This window comes from Triticum urartu, chromosome 2, assembly GCF_003073215.2.
Source record: "Triticum urartu cultivar G1812 chromosome 2, Tu2.1, whole genome shotgun sequence".
NCBI classification, from domain to species: domain Eukaryota; kingdom Viridiplantae; phylum Streptophyta; class Magnoliopsida; order Poales; family Poaceae; genus Triticum; species Triticum urartu.
In genome coordinates this window covers 727945472-727968220 of record NC_053023.1, presented here as the reverse complement: position 1 = coordinate 727968220, position 22749 = coordinate 727945472, and the positions used below count along the sequence as shown (strand labels likewise).

Below are 22749 nucleotides of genomic sequence, written 5' to 3'. Positions count from 1 at the left end.
GAGCGTGACCAATCACTTTTCGACCTGGTGGGAACCTCCTGGGCGGCGTCCGAAGGAGAGACAGTACAGGCCATGCAAGACAAATTGCACCGAGTGGCTAGTGACCTCGGGAATTGGGATCGGCAGCATTTTGGCAGTGTACGGTCAGAGATACAAAGATTAAAAAAGGAATTGGAAACCCTTCGACTGCTCCCTAGCAGAACAGGACCGTCTCACTTGGAGACCAAGATTTTGGATCGTCTTGTGGAGCTCTATCATCGGGAAGAAATCTTATGGCGACAGAGGGCACGGCTGGAGTGGCTTGCGCATGGAGATAAGAACACATACTTTTTCCACTTACGTGCAAGTCGTCGTCGTCGAAAGAACCAGGTTAAATCCTTGCAAAGACCGGATGGGCATGCCACCACAGATCAAACTGAGATGGAGGAGATGACTAACGAGTTCGATAAGACTCTGTATACATCTGAAGGAGTGCAAGGCATGAACTTGGTACTAGATACAGTTCCGGTCAAGGTAACACAAGCTATGAACGATCTTTTGAACGCGCCATATAGACAGGAAGAAGTCAAGACAGCTCTTTATCAAATGTTCCCCACAAAAGCACCGGGGCCCGATGGCTTCCCAGCAAATTCTTCCAGCGTCATTGGGATGTATGCGGTGAGGAGATTACTAAGGTGGTGTTAAGGATAGTGGATGGGACAGAATCAGCCGAGTGCATAAACAAAACAATCTTGGTGCTTATCCCGAAGGTAAAAAAATCCTACTCTTTTAACTCAGTTCCGGCCAATAAGTCTGTGTAATGTTCTCTACAAGATAGCATCTAAGGTGATCTCTAATCGTTTGAAGCAAGTGCTGCCAGAAATTGTTTCAGAGGAGCAATCAGCTTTTGTTCCTGGCAGGTTAATCATTGACAACATTATCACAGCTTATGAATGTTTGCATTTTATGAAACGCAATAGGGCAAAGAAGCACCAATCTTGTGCCCCTGAAACTTGATATGATGAAGGCATACGATCGAGTTGAGTGGCCCTATCTCAGAGCCATTATGTTAAAACTAGGTTTCAATGCAAGATGGGTGGATATTGTGATGAATCTGGTATGCTCAGTACAGTTTTCAGTAATGTTTAATGGGAAGAAATTACAGGAGTTCCAGCCTTCTCGTGGAATCCGCCAGGGGGACCCAATATCCCCATACTTGTTCTTGTTAGCAGCAGATGGCCTTTCGTGCCTCCTAAAATCTAGAAGAGAGTCATCCAACTTGAGTGGGTTACAAGTGGCACCCTCGGCGCCATCAGTAAACCATCTTTTATTCGCTGATGACAGCCTGCTGTTTTTCAAGGCCAATAGTGTGGGAGCAAATGAGGTAAACCAGGTTTTGGATATATATTGCCAAGCCACAGGTCAACGGATAAATTATGCAAAGTCATCTATATTTTTTAGCAAAGGGGTTCCTGACTTGGTACAACAAGAAATAAAAGGAATACTTGCAGTCCCCAATGAGACCTTGAATGAAAAGTATTTGGGAATGCCATCTGATATTGGATCATCAAAGAACGGAGCATTTAAATACTTGAAGGATCGACTTTGGAGCAAGATCCAAGGATGGATTGAGATGACTTTGTCCACGGCAGGGAAAGAAGTGCTTGTCAAAGCAGTGGCTCAGGCCGTGCCAGTGTATTCCATGTCATGCTTTCGGCTACCAAGAGGGCTTTGTGAACACCTCAATATGCTGATCCGGAAATTTTGGTGGGGCAGCAAGGATGGTAAGAGGAAACCCCATTGGGTGTCATGGAAAGAGATGACAAAACCAAAAGGCATGGGAGGTTTAGGTTTCAAAGACTTTGAACTTTTTAATTTGTCACTTCTTGCCCGACAAGCATGGCGTCTGCTGCAGAACCCGGAGTCGCTGAGTGCCCGAATTCTGAGGGGGGTATATTACCCGGGGCAAACAATTCTAGAAGCAAATTTGGGTTCCCATCCAAGCCAGATTTGGAGAGCAATAGTCGATGGAAGAGATGTTCTTTCTCAGGGCCTGATAAAGAGAATTGGTAATGGGGAAGATACAATGATATGGTCAGAAAATTGGTTGCTGAGGGATGAGATGTTGAGACCATATGGGTGTTTGAAACATGACCCACCTCAACGTGTCACTGAGCTGATAGATCACACCACGACATCTTGGGACATGCAGAAGGTCCGCCAAGTGTTCTTCCCTTTCGACGCAACGGTGATAGCAGGAATACCCGTGTGCACAAGTAATGTCTCGGATTTTTGGTGCTGGCACTTTGAGAAGAAGGGTCATTTCTCAGTAAAATCTGCGTATAATATGTTGGTGGCGACAAAGCAAAGAAGGGAGGCATGACTAGAGGGATCAACGAGTACCTCAAGTGAGAGGGGAGAGGAGAAGCAATGGAAATCATTATGGAACATTAAAGTACCAGCCAAAGTAAAGATGTTCCTATGGAGGTTATCAAAACAATCGCTGCCCACGGAAGATGTACGTTCCAAACGACATATGTCATCTACCTCAGTTTGCGGTATATGTGGGGCTCTAGATTCATGGAGGCACTCGTTGAGTGAGTGTACCATGTCTAGATGCACTTGGGCCTTATCAGAGGAGGAGGTAGTGCAAGCAGTGGCATCCGACATAGAGCGACATGCAAAGCTTTGGCTTTTCTCACAGATTGAAACATTATCACATGACCATTTTGTGAAACTTGCAGTGACGATGTGGGCTATATGGACAGTAAGGAGGAAAGCCATTCATGAGGGAGTTTTCCAGAGTGCACAAACTATATTCTCTTTCATATCAAGATACCTGGCTGACCTGGAAATTGTTAATGGGAAGGACAAGAAGTTGGCATCAGCACCAGCCGCGAGACACACAGTCAACGCAGGTAGACGTCCTCGAGCACCACCTTTGAATCATGCAAAAATCAATGTAGACGCGGCAGTGAGAGTAGGGAGAGGTGGCTCAGCTGCAGTGGTATGCCGAGACTCGAATGGAAATTATCTGGGAAGCTCAGCAACCGTGGTGCAAGGCGTGGATGACCCAGCTAGTCTGGAAGCTATGGCGTGCAGAGAGGCACTATGCACTGCTGAGGACCTTCTTCTCCAACAGTTTGCGGTGGCTTCAGATGCGAAGCAGGTGGTTGCTGACATCCAGCAAGGTAGCAGGGGCAAACATGTGGCAATCATCAAAGAAATTGTAGCTAGAAGTATCTCTTTTTCTTGTAATTTTGTTTATAAAAGTAGGAACAATAATGTAGAGGCACATAAGTTAGCAAGGTTTGCTTTAAACTTAGCTCCGGAGCGTCATGTGTGGTTTGACCAACCTCATGACGTACGTGTGATTCCACTTTCTGTGGACTTTAATCAATAAAGAGTGGGCCGTTACTCAAAAAAAAACCATACTGCTTAACTAGATTAAGTTAGGTCAGTTTATAAACCACACGGCAGGAGTTATTAGCAACCACGCGACAAGTGTGGTCAGCTATTCCCAACAGAAATGGTCAAATGATTGTATGCCTGGCTCCACATGCCGGCATATTTGCCCCTAGCGTCTTTCCACACCGACATGGTGTGCGTGTATTTTTATTTCTTCTTTGGCTCGTCTTGGGAGTATCTCGATTCAATCTTTTTTTAAAGCACATGAGAACTGGAGTCAGCTCTGAATGCTGTGCCCGGCCAAGTGGCCTGCCTAGCAATTCACTTTGTAGTGTTACGTCTGCTATTGTTTCCAAATCATGAAGGCAGGATTTGGTAAGAGGTATGGAAGTGACATATACAAAACATTTGCCCCACATTCTACTTGGTGTGCGTCAACTATTATTCACATAAGAAAATTCCAACAATTCTGTCTGTAGCTCGCACAAGCACAAATTCAGATAAGGCCATATCTACTTGGATTCGACAAGAGGTGTATGGAAGTTGTACATACAAAACATTTGCCCCACTTTCTACTTGCTATGCCAATTATTATTGTTCTCATAGCTAAAGTACAAGAATAAAACATCGTTTACCTGGCAGTAACTCCCAACAATCTCGTCGTACTCTGAACAAACATGAATTCAGATAGGAAAACATAGACGATATGTTAAAGTACAAACATAAAACACAAAATTCATGCCGCAAGTCATAGGCATGGACCCGGACTAGTAGTAAGTTTTAGTTTAGGCTTATTTCTCTTGCACTGCCACATCCTCAAGTTTTAGTTTAGGCTTATTTCTCTTGCACTGCCACACCCTCGACATGATAGACCCGAGCACTATACCGTAGCCTCCGTGCCTGGGCTTGCGGAGGCGCGTCCGCACGAGCAAAATAGCCCCTGTAAGAAGGTCCTGCTCGGTCCGGGTTGTGTGTCGGGTGCTGCTCCGCTGTTTGGTGTGGGTCTCCATGGCTCAGGGGGTCGTGGGCCGGTGTCGGCTAGCCATCTCACAACTTCAGACATGTGAGGCCTGTGCTCGGGCAAATGCTGCACGCAGAGAAGGCCAATCTGGATACATCTGGCTAGCCCTGACAAGACCTCACCTCTAGGTGCAGCCTCTTCCCGATCAAAAAGCTCCCTACTCCTACTTTCATTCCACAGTTCCCAGGCCTGCAAGGAAAAAAAACTTGGTTATACAGAGTAGTGCTTGTTTATCGATGTGGCTATGTGTGGATGGGTAACGTATGTTGGGATACTGCTGTATAGCAATCTGAAGTGCTAAACAAAGATTACTCGTTCATAGTTAGTGGCGTCCGTTTCAGTGGGAAGAAATTAGAGTATGTTTTATCATGAGCAAACTTACATGTAGAAGGAGCATTGGCATGTTTGTTCTCCTTTTGCCACTGATTATCTCCAGCAAGACGACTCCAAAGCTATATACATCACACTTGTACGTCAGGGCCCCTTCCCATGAATACTCTGGAGCCGCATATCCTCTTCATTTAACACAAAACATGGAGTTAATTGATTTCCTGGGGATAGAGAAACTGGAAAAGGAATACTCATATATATATATATATATATATATATGGTCCATGTCTATTTGTCTATCTTGAATATGAAACATTGAGTTGGAAATTTCAATCATACGGCGTGAATACTAATGTTGGATTTGTCTCCTCATCAATAAACAGCTTCGCGGTGGCAAAGTCTGCTATCTTAGAATTCCACGTATCACTCAGAAGTATATTTCCAGGTTTTAGATCCCTGTGAATGACACTCTTGACATGAAGATATTCAACACCTTTAGCGATCCCCTGAATTATTTCCAATCTTTGCTCCCAATTCAGTAAAGAGCGGGGCCTGCTTTGTTCTCCTGCATTTCCAAATAGCTGTGTGTGAGGCAAAATAGATGAGAATAGTTGCGGATTACATTTGTAATGATAGATTACCATGGGATACATTGGCAGCATTGCAGCGAGTACGAAATATATGGCGATCCAAACTTGAATTCTCCATCCACTCGTAGAGTAGTATCCACTCAATTCCTTCCTGGCAATAGTAGAGGAGTTCAGCAAGATTGACGTGCGTGAGCGTTGACATCACTTCCATTTCCCTTGAGAAATCTCGCTTGCCTTTATCTGTAAGAAGAGACGCATTGAGCCTCTTTACAGCAATCACTTTACCATCGTCTAGCTGTCCCTGGTGATTATACAGTACCATGTTACGATGTAGATTAAGCATATATATGCAGTATACAATTAACTACTACTGCATGTTGCCATTGGAATGTATGATTGTATTATCTTCTGTTATACCCCCTCTGTATCAAAATATAAGATGTTTTTTGATACTAAGGGAGTATAAAAAACGTCTTATATTTTGGTACCGAGGGAGTACTCATTCAATCTGTGACAAATGTACGAGAATAATTAATACCATGTAGACAGTGCTAAATCCCCCTTCACCAATTTTTCTTCCTATAGAGAAATCTTCTGTGGCACGTCTTATAATAGAAAGACTAATTGAACCGATGGGCGTCATGGGCGAAGCAATATTTGGAGGACGATTATCAAGAGCTACATCATCTGTACCTCTTGGACCATTGGGTACTGGAAAATAATTAGGCATGTGAGATTGCATCCCTCCTTCAGAATAGTAAAAGAAGGAAATACAGATGTGTTTATACAGTCCAGCGTTTACCTGATCCGTGCCGTGGTCTCCAGATACAAAACCAGAAAGCAAGGAGAGCCAGAATGATGATCAAGGCTACGGCCACAGATACACCGACAATAGCAATCAAACTTGGTAACTTGGACACAGATGGCTCACCTGTTATGTGTTATGACAAGTCAACTTTGGAAATTTAAAAAATTCCTTTAAAAGTTAAAATTTCCTTTTTGTATTTGCACAAATGTGTCAATCTTATTTTTTGTTGGAAATGCCTATATAGGTGTAAGCCCAACTGAACCTTTTCCATTAAGCTACAAAAGCAGCAAAGAATTACAGTAAAAGAAATTGAAAGACAGTAAAAGATGTTGCTCTTACCAAAATGATGAATTGATGAAGCACTTATTTTCTTTACTACTCCCTCCGGTCCTTTTTACTCTGCATATTAGATTTTTCCGGAGTCAATCTCATTCAACTTTGACCAAGTTTATATAAAAAATTACAGACATTCACATAACAACACCAATATCATTAGATTCATCTTGGAATATATTTTCATATTATATTTATTAGATATTATAGATGCTAATAATTTCTAATATAAATTTGGTCAAACTTAGCAAAGTTTGACTTTCGGCAAATCCAATGTGCAGAGTAAAAAGGACCGGAGGGAGTATCATCGACGTAAGTCAATTCAATTTCCAGGGTTGTGTTTCTGAGCTTAGGCACATATACACTTGCATGAATAGTAAGATCAAGAAAAATATAAAAAAACAAAAAATTAGACAACAAGAATGTTCATGTCTTCTAACTCCATGCAATTTTTTTTGAAGAAAGGACATGTGTGGTGATCTCAGCAAAAAAAAAACACTATTATTTTTATCGAGATCACCACGCGCTCCGCCACACCGGTGTGGTTCACCACGACACGGGTCAGCGGCACGCCGGGCGCACCAGTGTACCCGTATGTTGTCTCTGTCAGCCTATCCGTCAGGCACGTCATGTGCAGTGGGTACTTCTCCTTGTACCCACTGGAGGACCGTTTGAGGGCAGCCCACATTATGAACCGCAGGTTGGGATCCCTCCCAATCAAATATCTTGGTATGCCGCTCACCAACAAGCATTTGACCATTGAAGACTTCCTCTTTATCACCAATCGAGTTGCCCGTTGAGTTGAACCATGTGTTGGCACGTACCAATCGACTTGCGGCAAGACAACCCTAATCAATGCCTGCTTATCTAGTCTCCCAATGTTTACCATGGGTTTCTTCTTGTTGCAAGACGCGGTTCATGCAAAGTTTGATATTGCCAGATGCAGGTTCTTTTGGGGTAAATAACTTGAGAAACAAAAATATCACATGGTGCATTGGTAGATCATCTGTGCTCCAAAGGAGGTTGGGGGCCTCGGTATTATCATCACCAAACATAGGAAATGCTGCTTGATGGCCAAGTGGGCCTCGAAAATTCTGACGGGCGTTGGAGGACTGTGCTTAGACATCATCGGGTAGAAGTACTTTCAACATGCTCCAGTTTCAATGGACGCATGTCATAACAAATCATAATTTTAGAAATAAATTACGAAGATCCGCCATCTGCTACGTGTTGGTGTTGTGCACAAAATTGGGAACGACCAACCCACAGTGTTTTGGTTGGACGTTTGGCTCAGACCAAATCCATTTACCTCTTAGTTCCCATAACTCTTTGCAGTTTAGCGGTACCCAAACCCATTGGTCAGCGAGAATTCGCAAAACGGACGGTGGGCCCCTCAGTTTTGTCGCTCCCTAGGGCCATTAGAGTTGGAGGAATGGGGTCGTCTGGTTGCGTTGCTTAGGGACACTCATCTGTCTGCTAAACCTGATTCTTTTCATCGGAAGTTTGAGCCATCTGGGCAGTTTTCTACTAGCTCTCTTACCATTCCTACATCAAAATGCCACTCCTTTCCAAGCAATGGATATCTGGAAAGCACACATTCCAACAAAAATCAAGATTACTTTCCAACCAAAATCAAGATTTTTCTTTGGCAGTTGTGCTTGTGCGCAATAGACTACCATCGGGTGTGAAGTGTAGAAGCTGAACATAGTGGGGGACGACATGTGCCCGCTCTATGGGAAAATGGAAGGCTCAAATCATATTTTCTTCAAATGATTCTTGGCTCATTTCCTTCGGGGATGTGTCCAAGACGTTATGAGGTGCAGCTGGGCACAAACTTCTTTTGTTGCTTTTCATACCCTTAGTGGTAGGCTCACGGGTCTCCCACGCAAATTAGCATGGCTTATCTTTTCTATGCTGCCCTGTGCCCTATGGCAAATTAGAAACAAAATCTCTTATCGAAGGCATTTTTTAAACACCTAGCTGATGCGTTGTATAAAATGACCACATTCTTATAGCTGTGAAAACCTCTAAACAAGACCACAGAGGCATCTACTATTGAGGCGATGTGTGGCAAACTCAGACACCATGCAAAGGCTCTCAGGGAGGAGGGCCACCAACATGGAGATTGATCTGTCATCGTGCGTTGATGTGTCAGTCTGGTCATGTCGTGTGTCGTGCATGTTTTGTCTCTTGAGCCTTTGGCCCCGTGGGTCTGTATCGAACTTAGTTATTTGTTTTTTTCTTGTCGTCGAACCTTGTTATAAACACTTGAAGGCCTTCAGTTAGCTAAAGTCGTGCAAGGGTCTCCTCTCTAGAAAGGTATATATCTAGATTAGTTAGGTATATGTATATGTATAGATATAGATATAGATATAGATATAGATATTAGATATTAGATATAGATAGATATAGATATAAATATAGATTAGTTAGGTTTACAAGATTAGGTGCCCCAAATCTTCTATTAAAAAATGGTCTAGAGACGTTACATTGCCTGCCTCGCTCCTGCGCCTATAAATACGAGTGGTGTGCTTGTCTTACCTTGCGCCACACCAACTTAAGGGCATTGTGTACAGAGATAAGTCGCGGACATCAAAGATCATGGCTAGATCGGTGGTGTTGGCGATGTGCGTGGTGTTTGTAGTGGTGGTGGCAGGGGGTGCGATGCCCCAAAAGTTGGTGTGTAGTGCTAAGTTGTATATGCTTGCACCCTGCGATTCAGTCATCAAAGAAGAACCTTGGAGTGCACCTTCGACGTTGTGCTGCTCGAACCTCCGGGCACAGGAGCAGGAGGGCTGCATCTGCCCGTACTTGCAGGATCCGGTGTACTACGGCTACATCAATCGCCCCAACTTGCTCAAGACACTCACCTCATGTGGCATCCGCATTCCGCCAGCATGTCCAACTATATAATAGGAATTACGGGTTATTGTACATCTGTTTTTTATACAATAATAAACGGCATCTTCGACGGGACGGAAGTTGGTCCGGTGGTAGCAATATATCAAGAGACTGCAACCGCGTTCTCACTTTTGTCTTTCAGACATGTTGGCCGTTTCCTGAATGCTTCAGGAGACATGATAGCACTATCTTCTGAGTTTGACGTTAATTCTTGTACTGTGTATTCTGCTCCGGATTCCAACTGGGAACTCTGTATATTGATGTTCGTAATCAATAACGTGTCGAATTTCTCAAAAGAAAAACAATATAGGAAGTAGTTTCTCCCTACGGGGTTTTTAAGGTCCCTTGTATTTTGAGTCCAAGTTTGACCATCCACATAAATAACAAAATAAAATGTATATGCTACAAAAATTATAGTAGTGGATTTTCACGGTATAATTTTTAGAAAAACTCTCAGCGTCAACCGGCGGATTTTCTTTCGTCCATCCGCCGCCTCCCACGCAACGCGTGTCCAAGTGGACCAGCGCACCTCTTTGGGTGCTGCCTTATCTTCTCTTTGGATTACTTCTGGCCACATCTTTTCAGATCAGCAGATGTAGCACGGGGCGTTTGCCGCCTCCCTGCTTGACACGTGTCCTGCTTGACCTTGCACGTTTCTCTTCATCATCTTTTCTTGCAATAATATCGTCGTTGCAGAATGGTGGCAGCGAACGATGACTGCACGAGTGCGCGACACAGCTAGAGATCTGTTGCAATTTTTGCAACATGCGCCTTGTTGCGGAAAATTAGGTGCGGCAGAGATGTTGTAATTTTTGCAACAAGGGTCTTATTGCAGAAAAATAGAGAAGAAGAGGTTGTGCAGCATGGGTCTTGCTGCAGGAGATTAGAGAAGAAAAGGTTTTGCAACAAGGGTTTTGTTGCAGAAAATTAAAGGATATAACTTTTTGCAACAAATGCCTTGTTGCAAGAGGAACACCATTTAGAATCACCCAACTGATCATGACAATAGTTACGCCACACGCGCAGCCATCGGATACAAGTTCAAGCGGACGACATGCAACCTCTATCAGCCGCCCAAGACCTACTTCACTAGACTCGTGCCTCTGCCATTTTTCTGCAACATCATCTACGTTGCAGAAGTCATCTCGCAACAACGTCCATGTTACAAAAACATTAAGATGAGAAAAAATTCTGCAATATCATCTGTGTTGCAGAAGTCCGTCCGCAATGACGCACATGTTTCAAAAAAGTTAATGCTAAAATAAATCTACAACAAAAATCTCCGTTGAAAAAGTTTCCGCAACAAGAAATATATGCAAACGGTTCCGTAACACTGCCTTTGTTGCAATTGTGAGGAAAGAGCCGGGCTGATGAATACGCCAGATCAAATGGCTGTGAAGGTGGCGGATCTTTGAAAATAATCCATCGGCGGACACGTAGCGTCACCCTAATTTTTATGACATATAGTTTATACTTTTTTATTTGTTATAAATTTAGGACGCCTATAACTGCCACACATGTGGCACAATGGATATCCGACCACACGACTCGTCCGGTCGTACCCAGGAGCTAGCCCACACGACTCTGTGTGGGCGAATATTAAAATTGCCCACAAGTTCGGGCGCAACTACGACGGCCCACACGACCTTGTGTGGCAACTGCTCACCCCCACCCCGTGAGCGTGAACACATGTGTAATTAACTCTAATTGCCATGTGCAATTAACTCTAGTTGTCATGTTTAATTACTGTAGTTGTCATGTGTGATTAACTTTAGTTGCCATGTGTAACTAATTGGAGTTGCCACGTGTGGCCAAATCATAGTTGCCATGTATGGTCAACCATAGTTGCCGTGTGTGATTAACTAGTTTTCACATATGCACAACTGTAGTTACCATCTATCATTGTGCGAGCATCGTGTGGGTGAAGAGAAGTTCCACCCACACATTCGGGCGAGCGTCGTGTGTCCGTTCGTACGAGGAGCGCCCACACGTGTGGTACTAAATGATAACACACACACGACGCTGGATACTTACGTGGCTCTCGACCCAGATGACAACTGTTGCAATATTCATGCAAATGAATCGAACAACATCGACTGCGTTTGGACCATGTTGATAAGTGTCACACGTGTGAGCGTTATCATTTAGGTAAATTTATGGTCAAACTTTGACCCAAAATATTTGGAACAATATATTGCCGAAGGTCGGTACAATAGTAGTAGCTGCCACATCATCATCATTAATTGTAATGAGCCGGCAAATCATAAATATCGTGTACTAGTTAGTCATCCATATCAAACTATCCACATAATTCCCCGCAAAAAAAACTAACCACATATTTGTGATGTAACTAGTTGAATACAATCTTAATTATACTTACAGATGAAACAAAATCAAGGTGACTTGCACTCATTCTAGGAGAACATAGGTATCATCATGGTTCATTCAAAAAAAAATTACCCCTATAGTTTTGACCAAATCTCACACGACTTGAGAGATATCACTTCACATAGTTGTTCTTGTACGTAGCAGATTTATCAACAGCTCAACACTGGTTCCATAGGTCACAGTCCTGCATGGAAATTTTGTATACAATTATCATAAGGAGCGCGCCCTCTTCTGTCCTCTTGTAAAAGGCATTCCAAATATTCTTGTGTCAAGGGCGCTTCAATGATTCCCACCAACTTCAAGTGCTTGTGACATTACCTCATGGTGCCAGCATGTTTCTTGCATGGTGCTATCAAGTCACCTCGCTCCTGCTGTTGGTCATGGTAAAGCCACATGGCCATTTGGTTGCCTTGACAGCTCGACTCAAAGCTCTTTGAATTCAGAAACAACCATGGTCCATATGTCCAAAATTATGTGGTAGGATATGTATTCACTAAGTTCAGTGAAATAATGATATGGGTGTCCACCGTCTTTTCTTTCGAAAGATATTGACACGATCCATTTGTCTCCCATCCATTAACACAAAACATATATTCAAATAGAACATGACTTAAATATGGCCATGTGCTCCATGCAGAAAAAGAAAACAATCATATATCAAAATAATTTGACAAACAAGTCACTTAAAATATAAGTATCACATGGAAAAGAATATGAAGATAATTGAAATAATATTTGACAAAATAATAATCATCAAATCGGAAAAATGTTAAAATAATTGAAACAGGCTAAAATACTTGTATATTTTTACCTAGCAAATTACATGCAGAAAGAAAGTCACAGACCATTCATGGCTCTCTCTTGCTTCATATATCACTCTCTCCACCTCTCATCTTCCCAACCTCGATGCTGGAAGTCACAAGATCAGCTCCGGCCCACGCCACCCCAACCTCGGCTGTGGACTATGTTGGCACCGACCTCGTGTCACGCTATTGTCGTCAAGCTCCCTAACCTCCATGCCACTTGCCACTGCTCCTTTCCCACAACACCCGCTGTTGTCCCCTCCCATCGGTTGCACACAACCTGAGTTTTTTGGATAGACAAGAGCATGTTCTATGTTATATTTGCAGATATTCCTTTTCTGCGTTATTGTCATGTTTCGTACGTATTCATGGTTCCCGTTTCTGCATTATTAACATGCTTTGTAGATAACTTCTCGTTCTCAATTGTGTTTCTTGTTCGTTTTGAAAATAAGGCTCCATGGAAATATGTATTTTCTGCAAGGATCGGCACATGACCAGTTGTCAAGTAATTCTGTGAGTAAAATCTAAAATAAACCTTGAACTCATAGAGCTAGTCGGAATCAAACCTCAAACTTACAATCCCTGAAATTCATACCCTGTACTTAACGATCCCGGTCAATTCAAACCCTAAACCGACCATATACTGTTTGTCGTGCCGGTAAAAGAACGATCCCGGCTAGGATTGTGGCTATTTTCACTGACTATGCGGTCCTACTTGTCATATTCATCTTCTTCCCTCAATCTCTCTCTCTTTTCCTTGCTGACGAGGCGCGGGTCTCCACGGCACTTGACGTGTTCAAACCCAAGGCTACTACCATTAATTGTCGCGCTCACTTCTTCTATGCTCCCGTGCCTACGCGTCGGGGGCCTTCTAGGGCGTCTGCTCCGTCCAACATCAGCAGCGGCCAGACGACTCCACGGGCAGCGGCGCAGCTGTCTATGGGCTCACCAGGGCCTCCCGCATCCTGTCGACCATGACGAGGCATCGTCGAGACTGTCCCGGCTCGTGTCCTCATGGTCGGCCCGAACCTCAGCAAGCCGTTCTCCGGCATTAGCGTGTCGTTCATGGGCGACTAGCAGTCGCGGTCCTTCTTCAAGATGCACGTCGTGGAGGTGATTTCGAGGGAGAGCCGCGCGCGTGATGTCTTCCATGGGTGCGCTCGATGGCCCTGCACATCGAGTGCAGCATCCTGGATCTGCCTCACGTCGTCGCGGAGGCCCCGCTATAGTAGCTATTAGCTGTCGCAGCAGGAGATGGAGCATGCGGACACCGGCGAGGCAATGTCCTCCAGCGTGGAGTTGACGCCTTTCAAGCGCCCAGCGGACGTGGAGAGTAGGAGGTGCTGGATGAGGACCGGCGCTGACTGCAGGAGAGCGAGAGAGAATGGGCTTGGGAAGAAGATGCATATGACATGTGGGGTAGGGATGTCAGTGAGAGTAGAAAAGGATCCCGTCTGGGATGGATATTACCCCGGTGCAGCAAACGGGTCCAAGGTCAAGATTGACCGGGATCAGTGAGTTGAGGACATCGATTTCAGGGATTAAGAGGTTGAGGTTTGAATCCGACTAGCCGCATGAATTCAAGGTTTGAAACAGACTTTACTCTAATTCTGTTTCTAGTTCAATTGCATCGCTACAACAGAGTCAATGATTATTAGTATAATAATGTGCAAGTTTCTATTATCCCTATTCACTAGTGTGATCTAGCTTGCAATTTGTCAGTATAATGTAATGCAAGATGAAATTATTGTACACTAGAATATGCTTGCTTTCAGATCTTACGAATGCATATAATATTGTGTTGTGGGTTGTTTTTTGTTTCATCTTCTTTATTTGTTTGGTCAATCTCTACTTCTCATGGCAGTGGAAGTATGCAGATATCAAATTGTAGACTGCTACACTGTAATCTAGAGTTCTAGACACCTGTTTAAGCTCTATCATACATGCATATATCTAATGTAAGCTAGTGGATTATGCTGCCATTCGGATCTCAGGTTCTGAACATTATCATTAATTTCTCGTATGATACAAATGTTACCTGCTTAATGGGACTGAACTGCTCTATCTAAACTTGTGCATCCCCTGAGTAATGCACCATTAGTTGGTAAGCAATAATGTCAGTATGAAACATCTTGACGGTACCCGTTTTCTCTGCAAGGAACAATACCAGGTTTCAGCTCTATTTTACCCCCATTCCATGTTTTGAGACATTAGTAAATCATATGAAGCATGATAACAATGCTCAAGTTGATTCGGTGAATCAGTATTCCATAGATTACACCTAACTGTTTTCCCCAAATATGCAGCAGTGCAAAACAAAGAAATAGGATATAAGCTTCACTGTGCATGCTAGTGTGAAAAATTACATCATATTTTTTCCAGGGAGAGCATCATGGACCCAGATGTCAATAACCTCGGTTGTATACTACATCTATGTCCCTGTCAATGAACTTGTGTGCACCATTGAACTACATCTGCATCTACATCTATATATATGAAGATACATATGCATCTGCATCTCGAATGAGAACTTTTTTTTTTTTTGAACCGGGCGTACCCCTTTCCATTTGCATTAAACGGAAATATATCAGTTCCAGGCAGTTAGAGAGGAGGGAAAGGAGGTAGCGAGTTCAAAGCACTGCCAGGAAACCCACCGTGCTCGCCCGCCATCGCGACGAGCACTATGGGGCGAAAACCTGACAGCACCATACAGTAATACAAATCCCTGACCACCAGCTAAGCACGAGACCAAAAGAGACTCAGAACGCTAAGAGAAACAAACAGCATGCAAGCCGAGGAGAATCGCCTCCAGGCTAATCACCAAGCCAGCACTTCTCCATCATCATATTTTGCACTTCTGGCCTTCTCACACAACGCCATCAGCCTGGACGCACTCGAGCGGATCATCTCTGCACCTTGACGTAGTTCCTCCGCGGCCCCCTACTTCTGAAGCCCTGCCCAATACAAAAGAAAGGAACATGCCGAAAACACAATCTCAAACGGAGATTTAATCAATTTTTTCTCAAAGGTAGCTCTATTACGGGCCAGCCAGATGGCCCAAGCCACAGCCGCCAGGCCAACAGTGAAGAACTTATCTCTTTTAGGCAAGAACATATTACACCACACATAATATTGCCAAACATTGTTAGGACATGTGTCAGTCCCCAGGACCACACCTATAGATCTCCAGGCCACACGAGCCACATGGCAGGAGAAAAACAAATGCGAACTTGTTTCCAGTTGGCCACAGAAGGAACACACAGGGTTTCCTGGCCATTTTTTCCTCTTCATCACCGATCTGGTGAGAACTGCATCTTGTGCCATTTGCCATAGGAAAACCTGGATTTTAAGTGGAAGCTTAGCTTCCCAGATCCCTCTATGGTTGCAGCCACTAATCGGCTTCTCCAGCCATTTATACATAGATTTAGTGGAGTATTTGGCATTCTTATTAAGCCCCCAATAGACCGAGTCTCTATCAGAAGAAAGGTTTAAGCCTACAATTAACGCACGCATTTGATCCCATTGATCTCTCAGATCAAGGTCAAGGCGGCGTCTAAAGAACGAAGAGGGCACAGCACCACTGAATTTTTCCACTGTGCAATCTTGATCAGTGCAAATTGCAAACAGCCGTGGGAAGGATAATTCAAATGGTGGGAGACCATTCAGGGAGTCTTTCCACACCCTGGCCAAGTTGCCAGCCCCCAAGGTAATTCGCCTCCCCACCATGTATACGTCTTTAACCTTCAGAAGAGCCTTCCAGCAAGGCGAATCAGAATATCTCGAGGACACTGTGGCCGCAGATTTGTTATACAAATATCTCGCTTTTACCAGATCTTGCCACATCCCTTTCTGGGTTTCAAGTTTCCACCACCACTTCACCATAAGGCTGATATTCTGTTTCCTGAGGTCTTTGACCCCCAGGCCCCCTTTCTCTTTCGATCTACATACCCTTTTCCATTTAACCAGGTAGTAACGATTCTTCTTATTGCAACCTTGCCAGAAAAACTTTCTTCGGTGCTTATCGAGCTTATCTATAAATGTCTTACTCATGAGCCACATCGACATGTGGTACAGAGACGAATGAGAACTATTGTCAGTTTGCAAACATGAGTCATCAAAGGAGAGTATATCTCTGTAAAGATGCATGTATGGCCAAACGAACTTGTGAACCAAAGCAATTCATGCTGACAGACGGAGTTTGGTAGAGGAGCGACCAAGTGGTGGGCTGGGGGCAGCCACGATTTCCTGCTCGGCGATGACCATGGACATAGCTGGGGATGTAGTGCATGATGGGACCTGCAGTTTGTTGTGATCTTGTGGAAAATAAAAATGTTTGGGGAGGAGGAAATAAAATTGGTAGGATGAGGTAATCTCGGCTAGTATAATGAAAATTGAAGATTTGTTGGATTTGCTGACATCGGCTCACGACCGCGCAACGAGATTGGTATCCTTGCTGACCTGGGCTCACAACAGCACAGCGGGATTGGCATCATTGCTGCCCCGGACTCACCAGGGCCCAACAGGCTCGCCATCCTCATTTACCCCGAATGGCTGCGCATGGGACCCCCGCATCTGCGCGCACCAACCGGTGCCCACGTCTCAGGAGGGCCCTGTCATCCTGACGAAACCACCGCAACAGGGGCATATCGCGTCTTCCAGTCGATCTTACTGAAGTACTGTGTAATTTGTACGTGGTCATATGTGCCGTATGGTCATGTGAGTAAGTTGTACGTGGTCATATGAGTAAGTTGTATGTTACTCATCTTCTTTTCCTTTGATGTTTTCGCTTGTCATATGTGTCCTATGTTGCTGGTCGATCTAGTGCTATAGGTCTGGATGTTTTTCCCCTTCCGTTGTCGCGTCCCTGCCTACTGAAGATACATGTATTTCAATAATGTGTGCTGCTCATGCACTGGAAGACTACTTTTAAGTTGGAACATCGGGTTGTAATCTGTTCAACTGGTTGGTCATTTCTAATGCAACTATTTATGTGTGCATGGCTTGGTTTTTGTATTTTGTTTGCACAACGGCAGCCAGCATGATGTGCTGCTAGTTTCCAGAAGCTGTAGCTGTAGGAACTGGATAAGACCCCGAGAGCTCTGCTGAATCGTTGGCAGTTCATCTAGTACTAGTAGGAAACACACGCCTTGCTGCGCCATTTTTCATCCATGAAAATAATAATAATAATAATAGAAGTACTCAAACAATTTTCTCAAAAACCAACAATTTCAATGACGCCACGAACTAAGAGGAAATTTCATTTGAATTCCCTAGCCCATCAACACCTTCTCACTTGCCTCCCCTAATTACAATTCCTACATTTGGGCCTCCCTAAAACATGTCTTACTCTAAAAAAATGTCTTATGTTCTCATGTAACTCATATTCACTGTTTAGAAACTTCCAAATAAGGTATTAATCAAAAGTTATTTTACCAAGACAAAGCATATCGCATATTCCATACAACAGTCCACAAGTCACAGACATACAATACTCATCAACTATGGTATAACTGCATAACAGAGGTGACTCCTGATAAACTTCAAATTAGCTGTTGATGGTGTTGATGATGTTATCATCGGATGTGCAATAACGACAACTGATTTAACTTAATTTTGATTGCTTTAAAAAATGTATGTATGCCTCGATGAGCAAAAGTAATAAAGTAGCACCAAGGGCCATGCATACACAGCTCCCTTATAACATAGAGACCTGAAAAAGTTACTTAACCATCCTCCAAATTTATTTGTTACCAGTATTAAAGGAAGGAGTCAACTAAGGTGCTTTATGTGGTTGCCTTCATTGCGCAGCCTGGTTCTTTTAAGCCCGAGTGGAATGCATGGTGTAGATAAAGGATTTGGCTTTATGTCTACCTGAATTTTTTAATGGTTAAGAAACTCATGAATCAGATGGATAAGTCCGGGCAATGAGTGAGCTAAGATTAAATAAGCACATACATATGAAGCACAAAACTGTCAGCACCTATGTGACATATAAAGGTTGTCTCAAGGTTGTCACTTTTTTAACCGAGAAACAGAAACACAACATAAAATTTCCTCTGGATGTTTCTAGTTGTTCAATTTTTTTGAGGTCTTATTGTCTGTCTATGCACCAGGGAAAAAAGTCTATTAAGTGCAAATGATGCAAATTTGGAAGACTCTATTGACAGTGTTTATAACATGGCTGGTATCAAATAGGAGCCAGATTCGAAAAGAAGACAACATCCAAAATAGGAGGGACAGTAGAAGCCATGAGCAAATAATTGCATGAATGTAAAAGGAAGCTGATTGTAAAAATACAAACGACCATGAACATAGTATCTTACATAACCATTTCTAAACTATTAGAATACCAAGAATCCAAATAAGCTTTATTAGACTGCTGTATGGTCTGTATGATTTTTACTTACTGGATGTGATCCTAGCGAATGACAGGAATGAAGGTAAGATACTATATTTCTTTCATATGTGAGGGCATTCTTTCTGCATAAACTTCTCCTTTTAATACCTCCCTTTAATCGTGAGTTTTGTTAGTTCAACTGAACCAAAGTATTAATAAGATTATCTTATCACTACAAAATTATTAGTCAATGAACTATACAAAAAGAATAAAATTCAATAAACAGTGATAGGAGGTAAGTACACTTTGTTACACTTACATTAATGCGGGATTTAGTCGTACATTTTCAATCTATTTTGTATGGTCACACACATCTTTGGTAACATAGGGGGCGACCACTGCTTTGTTAATTTTTGAACTACATATTGCTTGACCTGACAACATAGAACGAATGAGACCTAAAATCATCTTGTCATGTGTGCATAATTAAATAACTACAGATATAAGAACTATGATGTAAGTTATTGTAGAACAAGATTTGTTATTTTTCGTATTGCACATTGTTCTACCTGACCACACGGAACAAATGCGGCTAGAAGCACCACGTCCCGTGCATAAATAACCACATATAATAGGCAATACCTTATCCCGATACCCTAACCCGATACCCGAATGAGAACCGAACCCTAACCCACCCGAATTACGCGACAATTCTCGTAATTTGTCGGGTTAGGGTAGCAGGTTAGGGTACCCAAACGCCCAGGGTGGCTTACAAGTTAGTGTAAAATAATCCACATCCATATTTCTTTTAAAAAAACTGTAGCTAACAACTTCTCAAAGAATGGTAGTACAATTTCAGTTTCATCAATGGAAGCAACCAAATTATGAAAGTTAGACTTGTTGAACTAATTAGGAAATAACCCCGATGCTGCCATATATTAAAGAATCAAAGGATAGGATTAATGCTATGCTACCATATATGAAAGAATGAAGGCTACGATTAATGTCAGGTGCTAAATTTCTTAGATAAACATCAAGTGAGAGTAGGCACGGTTCAGATGTGGGAGACACGGTACAACTATGATGCAGCAAGTTCTGAGGCTGCTAGAGATCCCAAACTAAACCATTGCTTATTGAACTCGTTTCCTCTAGTTGGGCAACAGTCGCTTCATAATGTAGGAGGCACATCAGTTCTTCAAGCTTCATATGCAGGCAGCCAGGCACATTAGCTTTCTAAGAGCCTCTTTGAATCGCAACACTGTAAAAACGCATGAATAGAGAAAACACAGGATTGGATGGCGTGCCCATACAAAACCTGCAACCAACAAACCAAGCAACTCTGAATTAGAAGATTAGCACAGCCTCCACCAAAAACTCGTTATGCAGGCACATAATAATAATATTTCCCTAGTTAAATGATCCTCCTCTCGAGAAAGTGCAAGTGTATCGTAGAAAGAAAACAATATTTACCTAGTCAAATGATCCTCCTTTGTTAATGTTCAAAATTTACCCTAATAATAATAAAGCAAATAGTGCTTCTGATCGTCCGTCACGTCTTTTTGCAGGAAAACCCCCGCTTCATGAAATACCCGCGGTCATTTTTAAGTCCAGAATGAATCGTTGTTTCACATTTGTACACAGACCCCTGAGTTGTATGCTAATTAACCCGCAGTTTCATATTTAAGTCCAGCGAATTGTTGTTTTACAGTTTTACATGAACCCCCTGATATATGTGTTAATCACCCCATAGTCTATTGAGAATATTTTTCTTCAAATAGCCATATCTTTTAAACTGCAACTCCAATTTTAACATGTTATATATGAAATTTGATTAGAAAAATGTGCAGAATTTCAATATGATGTTATTTTACATGTCCAATATTTTTAAAATGCTATTTATATTGCAAAATTAATCAATGGCGCATAATCCGTCTATATTTCATACCGACGATCTGTATTGCAACATGTAAAATTAAACGTTAATATTTGGGAAAGGTTATAATCCTTTAGCACGTTGTACTTGCACAAGATCCTCTCTTTGTACATGTTTCATGATCTAAGACCCTACGTACATACCTTTTTTTGGGCGAAATCCACGTGTGTACTTACCAACGGACTACATAATTTTTTGTAGTGAATACACAAACATTTTTATAGGATATACATACACTTATAAAATAAAATGTTTAACAAATCAAAAAAAATTTGTGGGTTCAAAAGATCTTCGTGATTTTATAAAAAAGTTTTCTTATTCTAAAAATGTTTGAAATTTTGAAGACAAATGTTTGGGAAGTAAAAAAGTGTTCATGATTTTAAAAATCTCGTTTATTAAAAAATGTTAATGAAATTGAACAAATTTTTGTCAATTCAAAGAAAGTTCATGAATGAAAAAATATCCTAAATAATCAAAAACAGTTGGTGACTTACAAAGTAGTTTATTTATTCATAAAATGTTTGCTGATTCGGAAAGTGATCATGCATTTAAAAAAATCTTTGTTAAATAAAAAAACATTCGCGAATTTGAAAAATTGTTTCAGCAATTTCCAAAATAATGATCGTCCATCCTAGAAATGTTCGCCGATTCAAGAAAATTGTTAAAAAAACATTCACAACTTTAAAATATATGCTTACAAAAAGTATAAAATGTTCATGTATTCAAAAAATGTTCATGATAAAATGTTCGAAACTTTGTAAAAGTGTTCATGAATTTGAAAATTGTTCATGATTTCAAATATGTTCATGAGTTTAAAAAATTGATTATGATTTCACGAAATTGACAGTGATAGTGTATCTCGGTGGCGCAGCAAATGTGATCATGGTCATTGGAGATTATGATATTTTTTCCTCCCATTGCAACGCATGGGCCCATACAAAATTTATTCGAACTCAGAATCATTCAGTTTTTGCATTCTAACAATTAGGATGGAAATATTTCTATGAGGATTCAGACATTTGTCTTGGCAACACTTAACCCACTCCAGCATACGAGCCACAACCCAAAAATCACAGCACCCAATCGGATGATGACGACGTGTAAGCACCACCACAACAGCACCGGCCCTCTCAATCTCAAACAAAGAAGGAAAAGGAACACACCAATCCGGATGGAGATAACCGTAGTAGCCGAAACAGGAAGAATACCGAGACAGACGGCCCGCATAGCGATGGCGGCAGTCGCCTCCAGCTGCAGCAGGAAGATAAGAGTCGTATGCACCGCGCGCACCACAAAATTCTCAGCCGCCGACCACCTCACGCACGCCCTGACCAGAGTCGCAGCGGGCGGCGCAAGGGACACGCACGCTGGAGAGAAGGCGATGAGAGGAGAACGCGCATGGAGCTAATGGCGGCGGGAGGAGCTGTGGGCTGTGGCCTCTGGGGAGAATCGGAGGCAGCGCCGGCGTTCAATCCTAGGGTTTGCGGGGGCGTCGGCTCGATTGGTTCGTTGGCAAAAGATAGCCCCGAATGTTGCTGGAATCGGATCTGGATGGGGGCGGCGACAAGGTGATGCGGTGGTGGAGGAGATGGCCGGTGGCGGCCAGAGCTGAGCGAGCAGCGGGCAGAGACTCAGGCAGGAAGAAAATGTTGGAGGAATAAGAGAGAGACTGGTTCACGGGGATGTGTGGGGTAGCGATGGAAAAAAGGCAGACCGGCTATACCTGAAAACTGGGGCCACGGGACAGCTACACATTTGCTTGCCGAACGATCCCTCGCAAGCCACAATTCACCAGGACTAGCTAGCTTTGAAGTATGTTGGCCTAAGCCATTTTGTTTTATGGGTTTGTATTTATATTCAATATATGAAAGTAACATTGATCGGCCTGTACGAAGGAGATACAATATGCTCAAAATTC

At 42.6% G+C, this 22749-nt stretch overlaps 1 protein-coding gene across 1 annotated transcript; it reads right to left on the bottom strand.

Annotated features, from left to right (window-relative positions):
- Window positions 1-832: 832 nt before the first annotated feature.
- Window positions 833-7229, bottom strand: LOC125538278 (cysteine-rich receptor-like protein kinase 44). Its single transcript, XM_048701552.1, has 8 exons — window positions 6990-7229; window positions 6399-6411; window positions 5867-6075; window positions 5413-5629; window positions 5078-5303; window positions 4791-4923; window positions 4439-4597; window positions 833-892 (listed from the first exon to the last, which is right to left on the bottom strand). The coding sequence occupies exons 1-8, from the start codon at window positions 7227-7229 to the stop codon at window positions 833-835; spliced, it is 1257 nt and encodes a 418-aa protein (XP_048557509.1).
- Between the last annotated feature and the right edge of the window lie 15520 nt (window positions 7230-22749).

Coding starts and splice junctions, on each gene's coding strand:
- LOC125538278 (XM_048701552.1), bottom strand. CDS start 7,229: ATGGTCAAATGCTTGTTGGTGAGCGGCATACCAAGATATTTGATTGGG. Junction 5,630..5,866: donor GATTTAGCACTGTCTACATG/GTATTAATTATT, acceptor TATAATCACCAG/GGACAGCTAGACGATGGTAA. Junction 5,304..5,412: donor TTTGGATCGCCATATATTTC/GTACTCGCTGCA, acceptor TTGGAAATGCAG/GAGAACAAAGCAGGCCCCGC.